Source organism: Dicentrarchus labrax, unplaced genomic scaffold (genome assembly GCF_905237075.1).
Source record: "Dicentrarchus labrax unplaced genomic scaffold, dlabrax2021, whole genome shotgun sequence".
Taxonomy (NCBI): Eukaryota; Metazoa; Chordata; class Actinopteri; family Moronidae; genus Dicentrarchus; species Dicentrarchus labrax.
Genome location: NW_026136710.1, coordinates 7529991 through 7546351, shown reverse-complemented (window position 1 = coordinate 7546351; position 16361 = coordinate 7529991). Strand labels below are relative to the sequence as shown.

Here is a 16361-nt window from a genome sequence, read left to right as displayed (position 1 = left end):
AACACAGAGGACATAAGAGGATAAAACAGAATTAGGAAACATCCTTAAACTCTGTGTAGTGTAAAGTGTATACATGCCTGAAGAACTTGCCTGTCCAATGTCAAAGGTGTCCAGGATAAAGATGTCAGTGCGTCCCGTCTCAAAGTAGTTCCTGAGGTCGTTGTCGGAAACTGCCAGTATCGTCTTGTTGGTGTCACCCTTCTCCCCATACAGCTTGACAAACACCCTGGAGTCCGAGCTGGCCCCATTCACACTGCCTGTCTTGATAGCTATGTGGTAGCCGACATCTAAGGAGGATGGAAATTATTACTTTATACATAAAGTGATTATACAAGCATTAAAAGCATTCATTTGTTTAGCCTATTTTTGCTGTAAAGTGTTCTTTATGCACTCACTGAAGAGACGCAGGCCGTCTCCAGCTGGAACTAGCTCACGTACAATCTGTCCATCATCCTCATTACGGTCCAACCACCTGAAGAAAAACACACAGAGATAAATTTAATCCTAGATCAGTACAACAAAGGATGAGGTCAAACTTGAAAGAAGATAAAATGTTCTTAATTTATTTATTCTGGCAGAATGGCGAGATTGACAAAATCTCCCAAATTCAAGAAACTATTCTTCTGGACCAGAAGGTAAAAACATGGAAATATTCAGTTTACACAAGGAATAGGGGAGAAATGTGAAGTCCCAAACATTAAAATACATTGGAGCATTATAACAATTACATTTTCCAAGTTCTTATCTAATGTATGAGCTCCTATTTTAAACAACTAAACATGTTTAGCAGCTTAAGCTTGAGGAAATTAAATCACCATTCGCCTCAAGATGAATGCAATTAATCTGGGGCAAAAAAATAAATCTGAACACAACCAGTACAAGTAACACAAAACACTCAAAACATTGTTTTGCATTTCACTTTTTTTTATAGGACAGACAGACAGACAGGAAGAGCCTCTTTCCAGATGTAACATTGCACCTCAGCCTTGCGGTTTGGCTCGAGTTACTGCAGGAGAGAGCTGGCTGACCACTGTGCATTTAGTGCCTATTTGTAGTGGCAAACTCATCCATCAGCTGCCTAACGACTTAAACACACGCCACTGGAGAACTAGTGAACATAAGCGCGGCCAATTTAGGAGGCTTTTATGGCTGTTTGGACAATTTTGTCCAGCTGGTTGGTATTTTGGTGAGTTATAGAGCAGTTTTAAAAAGGATATGAAATTGTGCATTAAACATACAGACATTTTCTCCTTTATAGAAATAGTCAGACATTTTGGGGAATTCCCTTCTACGCTTTCTTAGAGTTAGATGACAATACTGATACCACTCTTATGTCTGTATAGTAAATAAGAAGCTACAGTCGGCAGCAGGTTATCTTGGCTTGGCACAAAGACTGGAAGCAAGAAGTTGTGTCCAAAGTTTAAGAAATCTGCCTGCCAATAACATCTAATTTTGTTTAATCTGTACGAAGAAAATGACAATTTCCTTTACTTCGGACGGTCTTTGGCAAGCCAGGCTCACAGCCGGTGACTACACCAACAAACATTCTGGCACAAAACACCCTGCAAAACCACACATTTTAATTTAACAAACAAGATGTATCATTCTGATTAGAGAACTTAAGAGGTGCTGATAAGTGCATTTTTTACCTTTGGAGCCAGGCTTGCTGTTTCCCCCTTCTTCCAGTCTTTAGCTAAGCTAAGCTAACAGAGAGTGATTAAAGCACATGACTGTACTTCCCAAAATGTCAAACTCTTCCTTTAAGTCACAAGTAAAGTATTATTGCCTTGCCTGAAACAGGGGAACTCAATGGCCATAGTCTCTGGCTGGCCCTCCTCCCTGACCATCACCTTATCAAGGAACCAACCGCAGCCCCCACCGCGGCCATCATGACCAACTCGCACTCTGTGCACCTGGCCCAAGTACACGGCCTCAATGAGGAACTCATCATGCTGAGAGAAGACAGAGAGAACACCGGTTCTTGCTTGCAGTGCAGCATTATTCATTATCTGCTTTTGTTGTGTGGTAATGATGTACTCACATTGCCTTTTTCAAATTTGTTCACGTTATTTTTGCTCATAATCATGAGTCGCTCCCCTGTGTCGCCCAGGTCACCGATAATATTGAGGAAGACGCTGGCATCAGTACCACTGCCGCTGACGTTGCCTGTGCATATGGTAACACGATACTTTATCACTGAAAAAGGAAACAGACAAGGACACTCACATTATGTCGTGATCATTGTAAATGTACTTGATACTACTGACTGTTAACATTGACTTTGAATATTTGCAGTGACTTTCCATTAAAAAACGTGAGTGTATTGAGGATTAACTGAGCAAATTGCCATGTTTTTCTTACAGAGCAGCGGCTCATCGATTAACGCCCCAGTAGCTGGAAGCTCCCTGGTGATCTCATTGTCGTCTTCATTGATGTCCAGCCAACGGCCGCATTGGAAAGAATATTTCTCCATCGTCAGGGTCTTAAGCAAAGTGACCTACAGAAAATCACAGACCTCATGTGTCATTACACAACGTCATGTTCTGGTTTGTGATCTAACCTTTAGACAAATGAAGACTGCAAAGGTTTGATTTTCTTCCTGTGAAACCTTTTGCATTGCAGCTTCATTTACACAGTGTCTTTCTTCTCTATTTTTGAGATCAGGTGCAAGATTAAACTCTAATTCAGGTTACTTAGTGCTAAGAGGGGACATAATACAACAGACTTTTGACAAGTTGACAAGTCAGACAGACAGAGCAACGGGTCTCACCCTTGCCAAGTGCCAGCCAGAGAATGGGTGTCTCTTCTCATGCCAGATGCGCAGTTTCAGCAGTCTTCCTATGTCTGGCATTTCAATCTACAGTGATCCCAAAAAATGTAGTGAGAACACAGTGGAAAAAGCTGTAATACGCTCAGTTTAGCAGACGATCCAGGGCTTACCACAAATTTATCAAGCTGGGCCTGTTCAAAACTGTCTGAGTTGTTTTCCAGTTTGATCTCATCAGACTTGCCCTTCTCTCCATAGATCTGCAGAAACACCTGGGCATCTGTCCCTGCCCCCTTCACATCCGATGTCCAAATCCACAGGGACCATGGGAACTCTGAGGTAGAAGAAGATTAGATTCGATACTAATGTAAGGGAGCCTAGTTTTTTAACCATTCAAAATTATCTTAATCAGAAGCCAATATGTTCCCAGAATCAGGTATAATTCAATAAAACTTAAAATAATTTTTCAGAAAACAGAATATGTGTGATTTGCTTTTCTTTCACTGAGCAGAGATCTGGAAGTTGAATGAAGCCACCCACTCTTCTGTTTTTTCTGCCTGAGGGAAACCATCTCGTACAGCTCCCTCTCAATCAGTCCATCCCCCTCGTCCTCGTCCAGCCACATCCCGCATGGAAACGTCTGCTCAGTGCCCGTGAACGGACAGTATATCACCACCTAGAAGGGAAATGGATGCTTGTTTTGTGAATGAAAACTTTGAGAATCACTCTGTTACCAAAAACAGACGTGAAGTACCTTTTCACAGTACCATCCAGCACCCACAGCCCCATTGTCGTGCCCGATGGTGACCCTGCTGAGTGGGCTGATCAGTTCGCAAATCTCCACGTTGAAAATGTCGATGAGACCACGCTCGAAAGCACCACCCTCCAGGAAGATTTTGCCGCTGTTCTTTAAGCCCTTGGTGCCATGCATGACCATGTGGATCTTAGAGTTGGTGCCTGCACCCCTCACATCTCCAGTCATCACTTGTACATTGTATACGATTCCTAAGTAGATGCAGGAAAAATGGTAATTTATATATTAAACAATATATTAAAATATTTAAAAATGAAATTCAAATTAAATTTTTTCTAAGAAATCAGCATATATAGCCTTTGAGTTTTTGTCTGGTGTTGTTTGGTCAGTGTTACCAAAAAGAATACATTTAAGTTTTATTATTTTCTGCAATGACAGCATGTCTTACATTACCGTTCTCCATGGGTTGGGGATTTTTGGTTCAAAGAGATGTCAATACTGTAATATAACTGGCCCAATATCTGTGTGTACATGAAAAATTGTTCAACTTTGTGACTCTGCCCACCCATGATAGAGAGACAGCCAATGGTAGCTAGACCCCGTCTTTTCTATCGAAGGTAACTAAAAGCTAATATCTAGTGGAAATCAATGCTAATATTAGCAAGCTAATCTAGCTTCCACTTTGAAATAAATTTAAAAAAAAATTGATTTCCTAACAAAAAAAGTGGAGGATTCGAATATAATGAAAAAGTGTCTTGTTTTGTTCTCACCCATTGGTTGAATGGATCCAACCAACACATCTCTCTGTATTTTGCCATCGTCTTCATCCATGGCAAACCAGCGATTAACTGGGAACTCATACACTTCTTTATTCCCCATGTCATCAATTGCCACCTAGAGAGAGATACAGTATGTATGATCATGAGTGTTTTTAATGCATGTGTGCACATCTGTAAAGATGATGTATGCATGGTAGATTGTACAAGCCTTATCTAGAAACCATCCAGCTGAGGAGCCTCTGTTGTTGTGGCCAATGGTGATTTTCCTCAGCCTTCCCAGGTTTGGCGACTCTATTGTAAACTTGTCCTCTGATCCGCGTTCAAAGTTGTCTTTGTCACTGTCCAGTCGTCTCTCTCCTTTCATAAGAAACAAAGTATTTTGGAATAGGAATCGAACACATTGAAATTCCAGTGATGATATAGCTACAGTAATCACAGTAACAATAAATAGATTAAAAAATGTACCACTTTTCTCTTTTTATGTCACTGTAAATTTGCTGTTTCGGTTTGTAAATCATAAAAAATAAGTAAGTTGTCTCTTTTTACTATGTGGTTTATTAATTATTAGAAAAATCATTAAGAAAAAAATCATTGGCCCTACCTGTGTCACCATTCTCTCCAAAGATGTTTAGGAAGACATCAGCATCAGTTCCACTTCCCTTCATGTCAGCAGTGAACACGCTCACTATGTATTTATTTACTGCAAATCATGAAACAGGAAATCAAAAATACAGTAATTTATATAAACAAGGCAACAGAAAGGCAAACAGAGTAGTAAAGACTAATAATCTGCATCTTTCAGGACCAATTTTCTGCAAAGATGAGTTACACAGTTAGTAGCACTATGTAATTAGTTGGACTTTCGTATTGTCATTACGCAGGTTCCTTGCTAATCCACACTCTGATGGTTTCCAGGTTAAATATTCATAACAGTGTGTGTGTGTGTGTGTGTGTGTGTGTGTGTGTGTGTGTGTGTGTGTGTGTGTTGTGTGAGTTCCAGCCATACTGCTCTAACCACTCCCTCACAGCTTGGTGTCCTCATATCTTTATCTGAGCCTTGGCTTCACGATGCTCTGCTTGATTGACTGCAGGCACCAAGATGTTAGATCACATTGCAACAGAGGGTACATGGGCTGGTTTGCCTGAGGATTACACTCTGATGGAATTCAATTACAACCTGAAACAGTAGGAAGATCTGTAGATCGTCAGACACCTTTGTGGACAACTGACCACACACACAGTACTAACACTGTCAAGTTTACTTGTTCATCTGTGGTGGCTTTATTTCAAAAAATATCTTTCTATGTGGCTCATTCAATTGATCAGAGAATTTACGGTGCAAGTACAGAGGTACAGTATCTATTTAACATTAGAGCTAAATTGACAGTGATATTATTAGAGCTCTGGGACTGTCTGATTAGTTGTGAGCTGTCAAGGCTTTCATATATTTAATTTTATACTGGTTTTTGGACACAGTCTATCTGTTTTCAAATCCAGTGGTTTCTCCAGTGAAATGTAGCTGAGGTATATGGAATTTCAATCAACTGTTATTTTGTTTTAACCTTTGTGAACCTTTGTGTCTGCTTTGTATTATGTGTTTGTCCCAGAGTGACCTACATTTTGGGACATCCATGGGGTTCAAGCTGCCCAGCAGGTCCCTGACAAACAGGTTGTCACCCTCCTCCCGACTCAGCCAGTTGTTGCAGGCGAAATAGAAGCGCAGATGGGGCCGGTTCATGTCGGTCACCACCACCCTGTCCAAGAACCAGCTGGCGTTCATCCCGGTGTTATCATGCTCTATCCTGGGGAGTCAACCGTCATAGTGTGACATGAATTCACCCTGCAGGCAGGTAATCACAAATGAGCTTGCCACATCACATGCGCCCATGACTTTTTTTTGCAGTGGCAAATATGTAACAACAGAGACTATTGTTTTTTTGTGGTTCAGACATGGAAAATAACATGACAACTGAATACGATGGGGTAGAATAACTCATTCACCTTATAGGTGAACAACAGACTGTCATACAACATAGGTTTCAGAGCTGCAGTCAAACCAGTGGCCGTGCAGTTGCAGGCTACATGTCTTAGATCACTCAGCCATCAGGACAACACAGTTTCTCTTGGACAGCAATGGACACTAAACACTATGTACAATTAGGTTATTTACTCTCACAGACTTCAGTGCAGTACTTTAGTAATAACCTGTACAACTCATTATGCATTATTGTGCTATTATTGCTATTACTGTCATAGAAAGTGTGGAAAACTATTTTGGGGGCATTTTATGTCTTTACTAACAAGTCAGTAGAGAAATGACATGAAGTCAAAGGAGAAAGAGATGGAGAAGGACATTCAGCATGGGTCCCCCACTGGATTCAAACCAGGGACCCATAGTGAGTCGTAGAAATTGAAATTTCAAATACTCACTTTTTACAACATTTCATCTCCAGAATCTGAACAATGTGTAGAATTTGAAGAAATCTAGCTGATGATATGACAAACAGATGAACTGAAGTCTCAAAACAGCTGCAAAAACATTCATTTTTGCTCCAAAACTGTAACACTTATCAAAACAGCTGCTTGCCAGCTCTGACACAATAATCCAGACACCTGCAGACTCCTATTAATGCACTCAGTTTATGAGTAGCTGCCATGTCAAATGTTGACAGATGAACATATAAATTACTACAAGTTCCTATAACCTTCAACACCTGTTGCTAATTTTGTTTCAGGATCACTGCAGTTTAACATAAGTAGAAAAGTCTGCACTCTCTCACAGCATTAGAAATTATCCGTTTCTAGGTCAGTAAACTGAAATGTGCTTGGGGAGTGAAAAGTCTTGCTAGATGTTGTAGTTGTATAATACAATTGCAACTCAAGGTCCACTTACTAGCAACACTTCCAAAGTTCTTAATTTTCTGAGGCATAGTGCGGCCTCTCTCCGCTTTTTGCACTCAGTGACTCTTAAATGTATCCTGCTGCCTCATTTCACAGTTCACAGAGTTACATTACAGCCGGCTGTGATGTAACTCAGCCTCCTCTGGAGTAAGACACTAACTCCCAACAACAGATGGGGCTTAACCTTCTGTCACTGGATGAAATCCTTTGATGGCCAGCAGCACAGCTGGAAAATAAGTGAGAAATGTTCCTGTGAGATCCTCTCTGTAAGCTGCTGTTATCCTGTGTGAGGTACACTTAACTATGAAGCATAAGCTGTGATGTTGTCAGTGACCTGTAGCTGTGCATTCTGGGTCTGTGCTGCAGGCATGCGAACACCAAAGGGACATTATGTACATGTATGTCAACTAGTTATAACTGTGGGGTCACATTACATTTAATTTGCTGTACAGTACCTCAGCTTCTTCAGAGGCCCCACGTTGTGTGTTTTGATACGGAAAACATCAGTCTTATTCTTCTCAAATGCAGTTCGGCTTCTGTAAATGGAGGAAACATGGAAATAGTGAGAATTTGGTAGACGGATGCATTGAGTTTATGTGTATGAGAGAGAAAGAGAAAGTTGCTCTATTTTTATCGAGAGAGAGAGAGAGAGAGAGAGAGAGAGAGAGAGAGAGAGAGAGAGAGAGAGGGAGAGCATGGGGGTTGAAAAAACACAGTTGAGACTGAAATGAACAGAACTCTGGAATGGTAAATTACATCTCCTTGATCTGGCTTAGCGTACCCTGGTGGTCTCATGGCAGTGGTATAATCTGAAACCTCCCGAGGCCCGGCCACTTCAACGCTCCCTCCTCCACCTCCACCACCACCTCCTCCTCCTCCTCACGTACTTCTACCCCTCACAGAGACTAACTGGGCCCGTGTGCACAGAGGAGCCCCTCTGCCAACCACAGCGAATCAGACACCCTCTTTTTCATTAACAGAGAATGCCTGCCTTTGTCTCTGACCCACATCTCCATCTGTCCTCCTCTCCCTACAATATTCAACCCACAGACAATGCCAACGCTCCCATAATTAAGGTGCACGGTGTCATATACTGTAAAAAAGACTGTCAAGAATGAAATACTGTTCAACACACATGAATGCATGCCCTCGTTCTCTGTTTCTTCTTATCACCTGTAAGAGAATGACGGGGAGGCACGAATTATGTGAAAAAGCAAACTCAATGCAGACTTTGGAATTCATGCAATTTGAATTTGTTAGAATCACACTGAATTTCCAAAGAGTTGCATTTTTAATCTGCCTCAACTGTTCAATTGGGCAAATATACTTGGAGACATAGCAGCCCTCCCTTACCTGTATCATGTTATATAGTTTGAATTGATCATTACACAATACAGGCAGGACCTAATATATATCGGAGTAAGGTGAAACTCCTCGCTATGCAGTATGTTTATTAACTTACATGACAAAAGCAACTCATCAACCTCCATGTATAGTATTTCATCAGCTGAGCAACACTACAGCCGCACAGCAGAGATACTGAATACATAGCATGTTGATGCTGTCTGAAGTGGATGAATGAGACTACCACAAGGTGTGGGTGACACAGTCCAGAGTGGCTTACAATAAGTTGGTATATCCTATACGCTGCACAGGTAATCCTATCTGTCAATCAATGTGTGCAGAGATAAAGGGAGCCTGCTGCTGATAAGATCCCCTGAGAGTCATTTGATCATCCACATAAATGACATCGTGGTCTTCTTTCATTTGCCTCTGAATGAAAAAGAAGACCGGCCATGTCACATAGTTACTCCTTACTCCAGATATTCTGTGTCCGACACTTTATACGACTGTATAGAAGAGAGATTCCTGCACCACAACCAAACCTCTGTTATGAACAAGTGCTGCTTCTCTGACATCAACAGATTTTTGAGTTTCAGGTTGATATGGTTTTTGACAAACAAAAACATGTTCAGTGTGCAAATTGATTTAGTCTTGATTCAAGGCATCGGGTTAATGTTGAGCAGGAGTTATCTCTCATACAGTGTTATATGCACAATACAACCCAACACAAGGACAGAATCATAACCATCCTTTAGCAGACTGATTAGAAAATACCTCTTTTCTGTGCTGAAGGATCAAAGAGGAATAGAAAAGATCAAAAGTTAACAGCTGATATTGAAAACGTGTTAAACTACTAAGCTTACTGATTGTGCTTTATGCATTGACTGAAACAGAATGAAATCCTACTGAATCAAAGGTACAGCATTACACATTAAACCTGATATGATAAGTGCAAACGAATCAGAGCAGAGTGAGTCACTGAGACTTGATTTAGAGTCTTGAAGACAGCATATTAATAAAAGTATACTGTAATTCAATTACATCAACATAAACCCTTTAAACTCACTTGCTTGCCAAGTGAACCTTGGGCGTGACGCCAAAGTCTCCGAAAAGGGTGACAAACACATTAGCATCTGTCCCGGCCCCCTTTACATCACCGGTGATAGTGACCACCTCGTACACTGAAAGAGAGAGGAGAAAGGAGATTAGAAGAAGGACAGAGGAAGATGTGCGCAGTGTTCACATCACCATTCTGAATTAATGAGAGCAAGTACGGGGAATAAATTCTGTCTAACAAGGTCTTGATAATTAAAAAAGTAAAACCTCAAATAAATAGGACAAACACAAAGTCACATCCTCAGACAGTGTCCAATAATCTATAAACATCAGGTAGCATTGTGTTTCCTTCCATGCACGGTTGCCAGGGAATTCAATGCGGCGAATCTGCAGCGAATCCATGTCTGGTGTCATACACCAGCCAAGCTTCTCTCACATTTCACAAATGTGTCTCTTCATCTGACCAGGCCACTGAGTTGATGGGAAGGTAAACAGGATGAAAACTCAGCAGTCTCAGGACGTTAAGGCAGCGTTCCCCAAATGTTTTACCTGGGGACCTACTTTTTAAAAACCAAGATGATGCACTTTACAGATAGAGCAAATTTGTGCATAAATGAATTAAGTATCTCAGTTTCCCATCATCAGAAAAACATTGTACACATTTGAAATACTTTATAAATGAGAAGAAATAAGTTAATTTAGCAGGAGGAAAAAATTGTGCAAATGTATTTGTGACCCAGTCTGTGGGAATGACTGATTTTAGGTGTTTGTATGGAGGAGAGGATGAGAACAGTGTACATATCTGAGATCACTGTTATATGGCAGTGTGATTCAGATTGAAAAGGCCCAACAACTATTGGATGATTTTGCCCTGAAATTTGGTACCGACATTCATGTCCCTGTCAGGATAACAATTTTAGTGACATCCAGACTTTTTATGTAGCACCACCATATATATAGTTTAATGACATTCCCACCAGCCTCAGCTGCACTTTGTATTCAGTGCTAATTTGCAAATGTTAGCATGCTAACAAAACTAAGGTGGGGAACATAGCATTGTTAGCATTGTCACTGTAAGCATATTAGCACACCTATGTCAGCAGATAGCTCAGCCCCACTGTGCCTAGAGAGCCATAGAAGTGCTAGCATGGCTGTAGACTCTTAGCATTGTAAGACTATAGCCTATGCTTGTGTCTATTGACAATGTATTAATAAGAACAACTTCTTGTGTGAGTCACTTTTCATTCAGCTTTTGTCAGCATTAATCCAAAGAGCTGATAATGAGTCATAAAAGTATTTTTCTTATTATGTAATTCCCAACACACACTAACAAAGAATTTGTACTTTTTGGAGAGGATTTTAAAAGTCACGCCTGCAAACCAGCCTGAGTATGAGTTACAATAACAACATTAAATCTTCAGTAGGAGATTAGTCAGCGATTGGCTGTTGCCTGTGACTCAATAGATTGGCCTATGCACTGGTAATTCTATAGTCCGGCTGCATTACTGTATGTAAACGTAAACTCCCCTCTCCTGTGGTTATATAAGATAAACGGTATGGGACACCCTTTGGGTCAAATGTAGTCAGACAGAAACAATGGAGGATAACGTGGTGTCCAGTCTGAACAGGTAGACTCCGTTAGACTTGGTCCTCTGTAGGGTATCCTGGGTGAACGTTAAGAAAATGTAGGGTGGTAAATATGTATAAAATGTATAGTAGATGATAAATTCAATGAAGCATTCACGAAAAGCAGAGATAGAAGACAGATAGATGACCTAAAAACATCCAGGAGAGGAGGAAAGGAGAAGCAGAGACCTGATAAAGAGCAATTTGACCAAAGTCGTTCCGAGACGGAAATGGATACCTAATTAACAGTGAGCAGAGCTATTAAAGTCAGATTAGGGAGAAAGAGGTACACCTGATAAAATCAGATAGATAGTGACCTTGTAAAACTGAGATAAACTCCTTGGAGTGTTAGAGACCTGAGTGAGCCAGTGAGGTAAGAAATACATGTACACAGACATGTATCACTGCTACTGGTGGTAAATAATGATATTCCTTTCATTAGGCGCACAAAGATCAGAGGACAAAAGTACATTAACTTTAATCAGCTACTTTATGGTAGACATTATCTGGGGGTAAAAATTCTGGAAAATACATTAAAATGACAAATTTTCAGCTCTCTCTGTGTCAGCATATTGTGAGGAAATAGATGAAAGACTTCTCATGTGCAATTTCTTCATTCAAAACACCTTTGAATACAGCTGAGTGCTGCATTTTCCATCCATTTATATGCAACTAATTTGCAACAAAAGCACCTTGGTGAAGGTTAAAGATCCCCTCCAGACATGTATTAAGACATATAGTCTGCTGGGAACAATAATGTGTCTGACAAATTGGCATCTACTCCTTCTCCCTCATAAAAATTCCTGCTGGATACAAGATGTCTCCTACTTCACTGTAAAGTCTCAGTCTTCTCAGTGTATGTGCACTGGTGGCTTCAAGTTTCTACATCACACTTGTATAAGTTGCAAACTGGACCAGGACTGGACTTTTTAAAATCAGATTTTCAAAGGGCACAGAGAAACTTCCTGCTTTCAGCAGATGCATTATTTGCTACTGCAAGATAAAATATTGTCAGAAAAATAAAATAAATAAGCTGACAGTAAACATTTTGCAGATACATTCTGTATCAACTAAATGAGACTTTTATTAAATTTTTCTTTTCTCTGTAATAGTGACAGTATGATAGGAAAGGAAGGAGATCACATGCACCAAAGGGCCCAGGGCTGCTGCGATGAGGACGCAGCCTTGATATGTAGTTATAAGAGCTATTGGGGCGACCCATGCTATTTCAAATTAGTCATATAAATGTAATTTCTTGGAGACAGGGTTGTTAATGGGTATAATTTGAGGATGGACATTCGTTCTTGACCTTGGGAAAAGTAGTGGAACAGAATAACATTAACTTAACGATCCATTTACTGACTTTCGCAGCAGCCTTCACCTGCAAAAGGCATTAGAAAGCTAATGAAACGGTAGTGAGTAGACCTTTACTGTTAACATAATAATAAATGATTACTAATTCATGACTTTCACTGGATGACAATCTAACTCAGTTCCCCTCGAACCAAACCAAATAAAAATATTTGCAGCCTCCTGCAGGGGTGCCTGGTCTATCTATGATCTACTTTAAGAAAAGCTCCTCTGGCTCTGGGCCCTGCGTCTGGCCCCAGCGGTTCTCCCAGCCCCTGAGACTGGGACGGCACCCAGCACCTGTCTGCCCCAGAGCTTCTGTTTGGCTCTGTTCATGTGGAACATAACTGAGGTTTCATCCAAGAACAATCACAGAGGGATTCCCTGGGGTGCTCCGGCTCGAAGCTGAAGGGAACTGGAGGAAATCTATATTCATAATTTGACCAGTTGGGCCCCTCCAACAGATACATACATTTCTCATGTAACTGAGATTGACAGGTGACCTCCGTCTGCTCTACAGTGTTAAATCCTTACCTTTCTTTTTGTAGTACTCATCCTCATATCCATCAGACGAATCTGTGTGGTAGTCCAGCAGCTCATTCTGGTAGATCACAGCATAGTCCACCTGTTTATTTTTTTTTTTACCCTTTTTCTTTTTATCTTCGTCACTGTCCGCTGATCCCTTCTTTGCCTTCTTCTTTTTCTTCTTCTTTGAGTCCTCCTCTTCTTCCTGCTCCTCAATCAAGGGCTCCTCGTCATCGTCATTGTGAGACTTCTTCTTCTTCTTGCCATCTTTCGACTTCTTACCCTTGGATCCCATCTCCTCCTCGCCCTCTGGATTCTCTGCAGAGGATTTCTTCTTCTTTTTCTTCTTTTCCTCCTTCGCTCCCTCAGTCACTTCTTCTTTGAGTTTCGCTGATTTCTCCTTTTTGGAAGTGGTCTTGGGGTCATTATTGTTCTGCTCACCCTCCTCAGCTTCATTTTCAATCACGGCACCAGCTTCGGCATCATCCTCTGGTTTCTTTTTCTTCTTTTTCTCTTTTATTTTTTCTCCCTCTTTTTTCTTCCTCTCTTTCTCTGGGGCCTCCTGATTCTCGGAGCTATCTGCGCTCTTGTGTTTCCTCTTACTCTTCTCTCCTTTTGTGGTGTCCCCACAGGTCACACCGTTGCTCCTCTCCTTTAACTTTGGCTCCGTTTCCTCCACTTCGTCATCCACCTCTTCGGTTTCTTCTGAAACTGTGGATTTTTTCTGTTTCGACGGCATCTTTTATTCATCCACTTCCCTGGCCTTTAGTTTCGTAAGTGCTGCCTTGAGTTTCTAATAGTGTAAGACAATTCATTTGACCCCTGGCCGTAGGGAGGTTCTGGGATCGCGGGGTTCAGAGCAGCAAGGGTGTGTGCGGCTGCACGTATACAGACATGCAGAGGGAGTGATGGCTGCTTTGATGTCTCCTACCTGGGCAATATATGGCCATACAGCCAACACACACACCACTCATGAAAAATTACTGTCACCTCAGCACTCACGTGACCCACGGGAGAAAGCCCTGTGAAAAAGGAGCCTTGTACAGAGAACTTATCCTCTCTGCCACGGCACTCTCCATTATTCATGGTGTTAGGATCGCTTTACGGGCCGGGGGCGTCTCGCTTTTACCTGCAGTCACACGCACAGAGACAGATAGACTCACACACACAAACACACAAACACATAAACACACACACAAACTCTCTCTTACAACTGCTCCACTTTGTTTATTCTGATATAACAATGTGTCGCACCATATAAAGCACATTTAGAGCTCCTGTGTAAAAGAAACTCATGACTTGTAACACATTTACTGTATCTTAAGATTTACCATGAATGAGTAAATATTCACACAGCAATGATTTCTTTCTTTCATGGCTGTTTTCAGCCAACTTCAGTGTCCACTTAAAGGAACAATCCAACATTTTGGGAAAATATTTGCTTTCTTCCCAAGAGTCAGATGAAGAGATTGATACTCGCATATATGTAAGCTTAAAATCAAGCTGGAGCCAGCAGCTGGTTAGCTTAACTTAGCATAAAGACAGGAAACAGAAAGAAACATTGAGCTTGGTTCTGTCCAATGTAACTATTCCTTACAACTACAATAACAATGAAACTGCAATATTGTCTGGAGAAGTAACTGTATTTAAATTAAGTTGCACTCTATGTGTGACATTACTGAAATAAGCAATCAATATGAATCAGAACTTTGATTTAGTGGACATTCAATCATAATGTTGATATTCAAGAAGAATAGTTAACGTGCTAATAAGAAACATCCAAGAAATGTTCTTCCCTTTATTTGTTCAAGTTAAAAATGTGCAGCACTTTATTTCTTTACATTGGAAAATTGTATTGAAAAATGCAATGCTAGATCTAAAATCTAAATAATATATTATAACATATTATATCATTATAAGAAATTAATGCTATTATCGATATTTTTGAACTATTGTCTTTTTATCGTTAACATATAACATGAACTCTTTGCATTTTTTTCCGTTTGCAGTTCCTTCACACTGGCGCACACATATGCACCTGACTACAAGCCAAATCATCCCATTAGCCTTATTGCTGCCACCTGACACCTGATAATGTAGGCATCAAGGGGAAGGGCAGAGTTTGGTCATATTGATCTTTCAACATCAGATTACCAAACCCACAGGTGACAGCAGAGTGTCAAACCTCATTTGACCCAGTGCACTGAGGAATCATTCTTTTAACATAAAAGTGAAAATACTACAGTATTCCTGACTAATCACCTTAATATTAATGTAATACAATATTATGATGGAATCAGATTTTATAAAAAGGCTTAATAAATGATCTGTTTTACGATTTATATGAAGCATAGTTTGCATAATGTCATAATATTAAATTTACCTGAACTTGCTGGTGGTCACTTGTTTTGTCTTGAGTCAGATCATAGCTCCAGTTCATGGAATCAATCATGAGCTTTTCTACATTCTTTTCAACAAAAACTTAATTTTTAATTACTCAATGATGAACTTACCTTAAACCTACAGCAGCAGTGACTGCGATTCAGACAGGTTGTTCATCATCACAGTATGCTGTTCCTGTACTCTGTCAGTTGAGCTCAAGGCCTACTCCTTCATTAACACTGCAACCTTCATGTTCCACTGTTCAATTTAATCAACTTTAATCAGGATGGTAATTAATACTAATTACATAGAAATTGATATCGTTCAACAGCTACTCCAGTGTAATATATGCAGACATACTGGGTTATGAGTATGCCCAGTCAACTACCTTGAATCAATCTAAAATCTATCTTTAAATCTTAAACTAGCTGTCATAAAACTTCAGTTGCCTCGGTAATGTTAATTTCTAACTGGAGTCACCTGTCCTGTGCTGGCTGACAGGATGGAATTTGAGGACCTCAACAGGCAAAGCACAAGTCAGATATGATCTGCTATACTCCCAGCCATCTTTCGCTGAGTAAGTTGGTGAGAGGACACTGACACCGGCCACTGCTTAATAATTGAGGTGTTGACAGTTGCTTTGCTTAACGAGCTAATTGGAGCAGACAAACCACAGGTTAACTGCTCTGAATTGAGACAATTACCTCAATTAGCACCTTGTCTCCTCTGTGGTGCACAGCAAGAACAGCGTGTGTTGGTCACCACAAGGCAGGCAGCATATTAATGCCTATTTGTATCTGTGGCAAATGTATATAAATCATGTCTATATATATATATATCAATGTAATATATCAATATATAAGCTTAAGTGCTGCAG

General features: G+C 40.5%; 1 protein-coding gene across 1 annotated transcript in view; it reads right to left on the bottom strand.

Annotated features, from left to right (window-relative positions):
- The window catches only part of loxhd1a (lipoxygenase homology PLAT domains 1a), a 30391-nt gene extending 16501 nt beyond the window's left edge, over window positions 1–13890 (bottom strand). The window contains exons 1-16 of the mRNA XM_051411684.1: window positions 13112–13890; window positions 9612–9726; window positions 7657–7737; window positions 5918–6102; window positions 4902–5000; window positions 4509–4657; window positions 4292–4415; window positions 3522–3772; window positions 3308–3443; window positions 2941–3101; window positions 2771–2857; window positions 2362–2497; window positions 2042–2196; window positions 1792–1952; window positions 396–472; window positions 91–287 (exon numbers count right to left, since the gene is read on the bottom strand). Coding sequence (XP_051267644.1) covers window positions 91–287; window positions 396–472; window positions 1792–1952; window positions 2042–2196; window positions 2362–2497; window positions 2771–2857; window positions 2941–3101; window positions 3308–3443; window positions 3522–3772; window positions 4292–4415; window positions 4509–4657; window positions 4902–5000; window positions 5918–6102; window positions 7657–7737; window positions 9612–9726; window positions 13112–13841 — 2844 coding nt within the window. The 5' untranslated portion in view covers window positions 13842–13890. The remainder of the gene's footprint in view (window positions 1–90; window positions 288–395; window positions 473–1791; window positions 1953–2041; window positions 2197–2361; window positions 2498–2770; window positions 2858–2940; window positions 3102–3307; window positions 3444–3521; window positions 3773–4291; window positions 4416–4508; window positions 4658–4901; window positions 5001–5917; window positions 6103–7656; window positions 7738–9611; window positions 9727–13111) is intronic.
- Between the last annotated feature and the right edge of the window lie 2471 nt (window positions 13891–16361).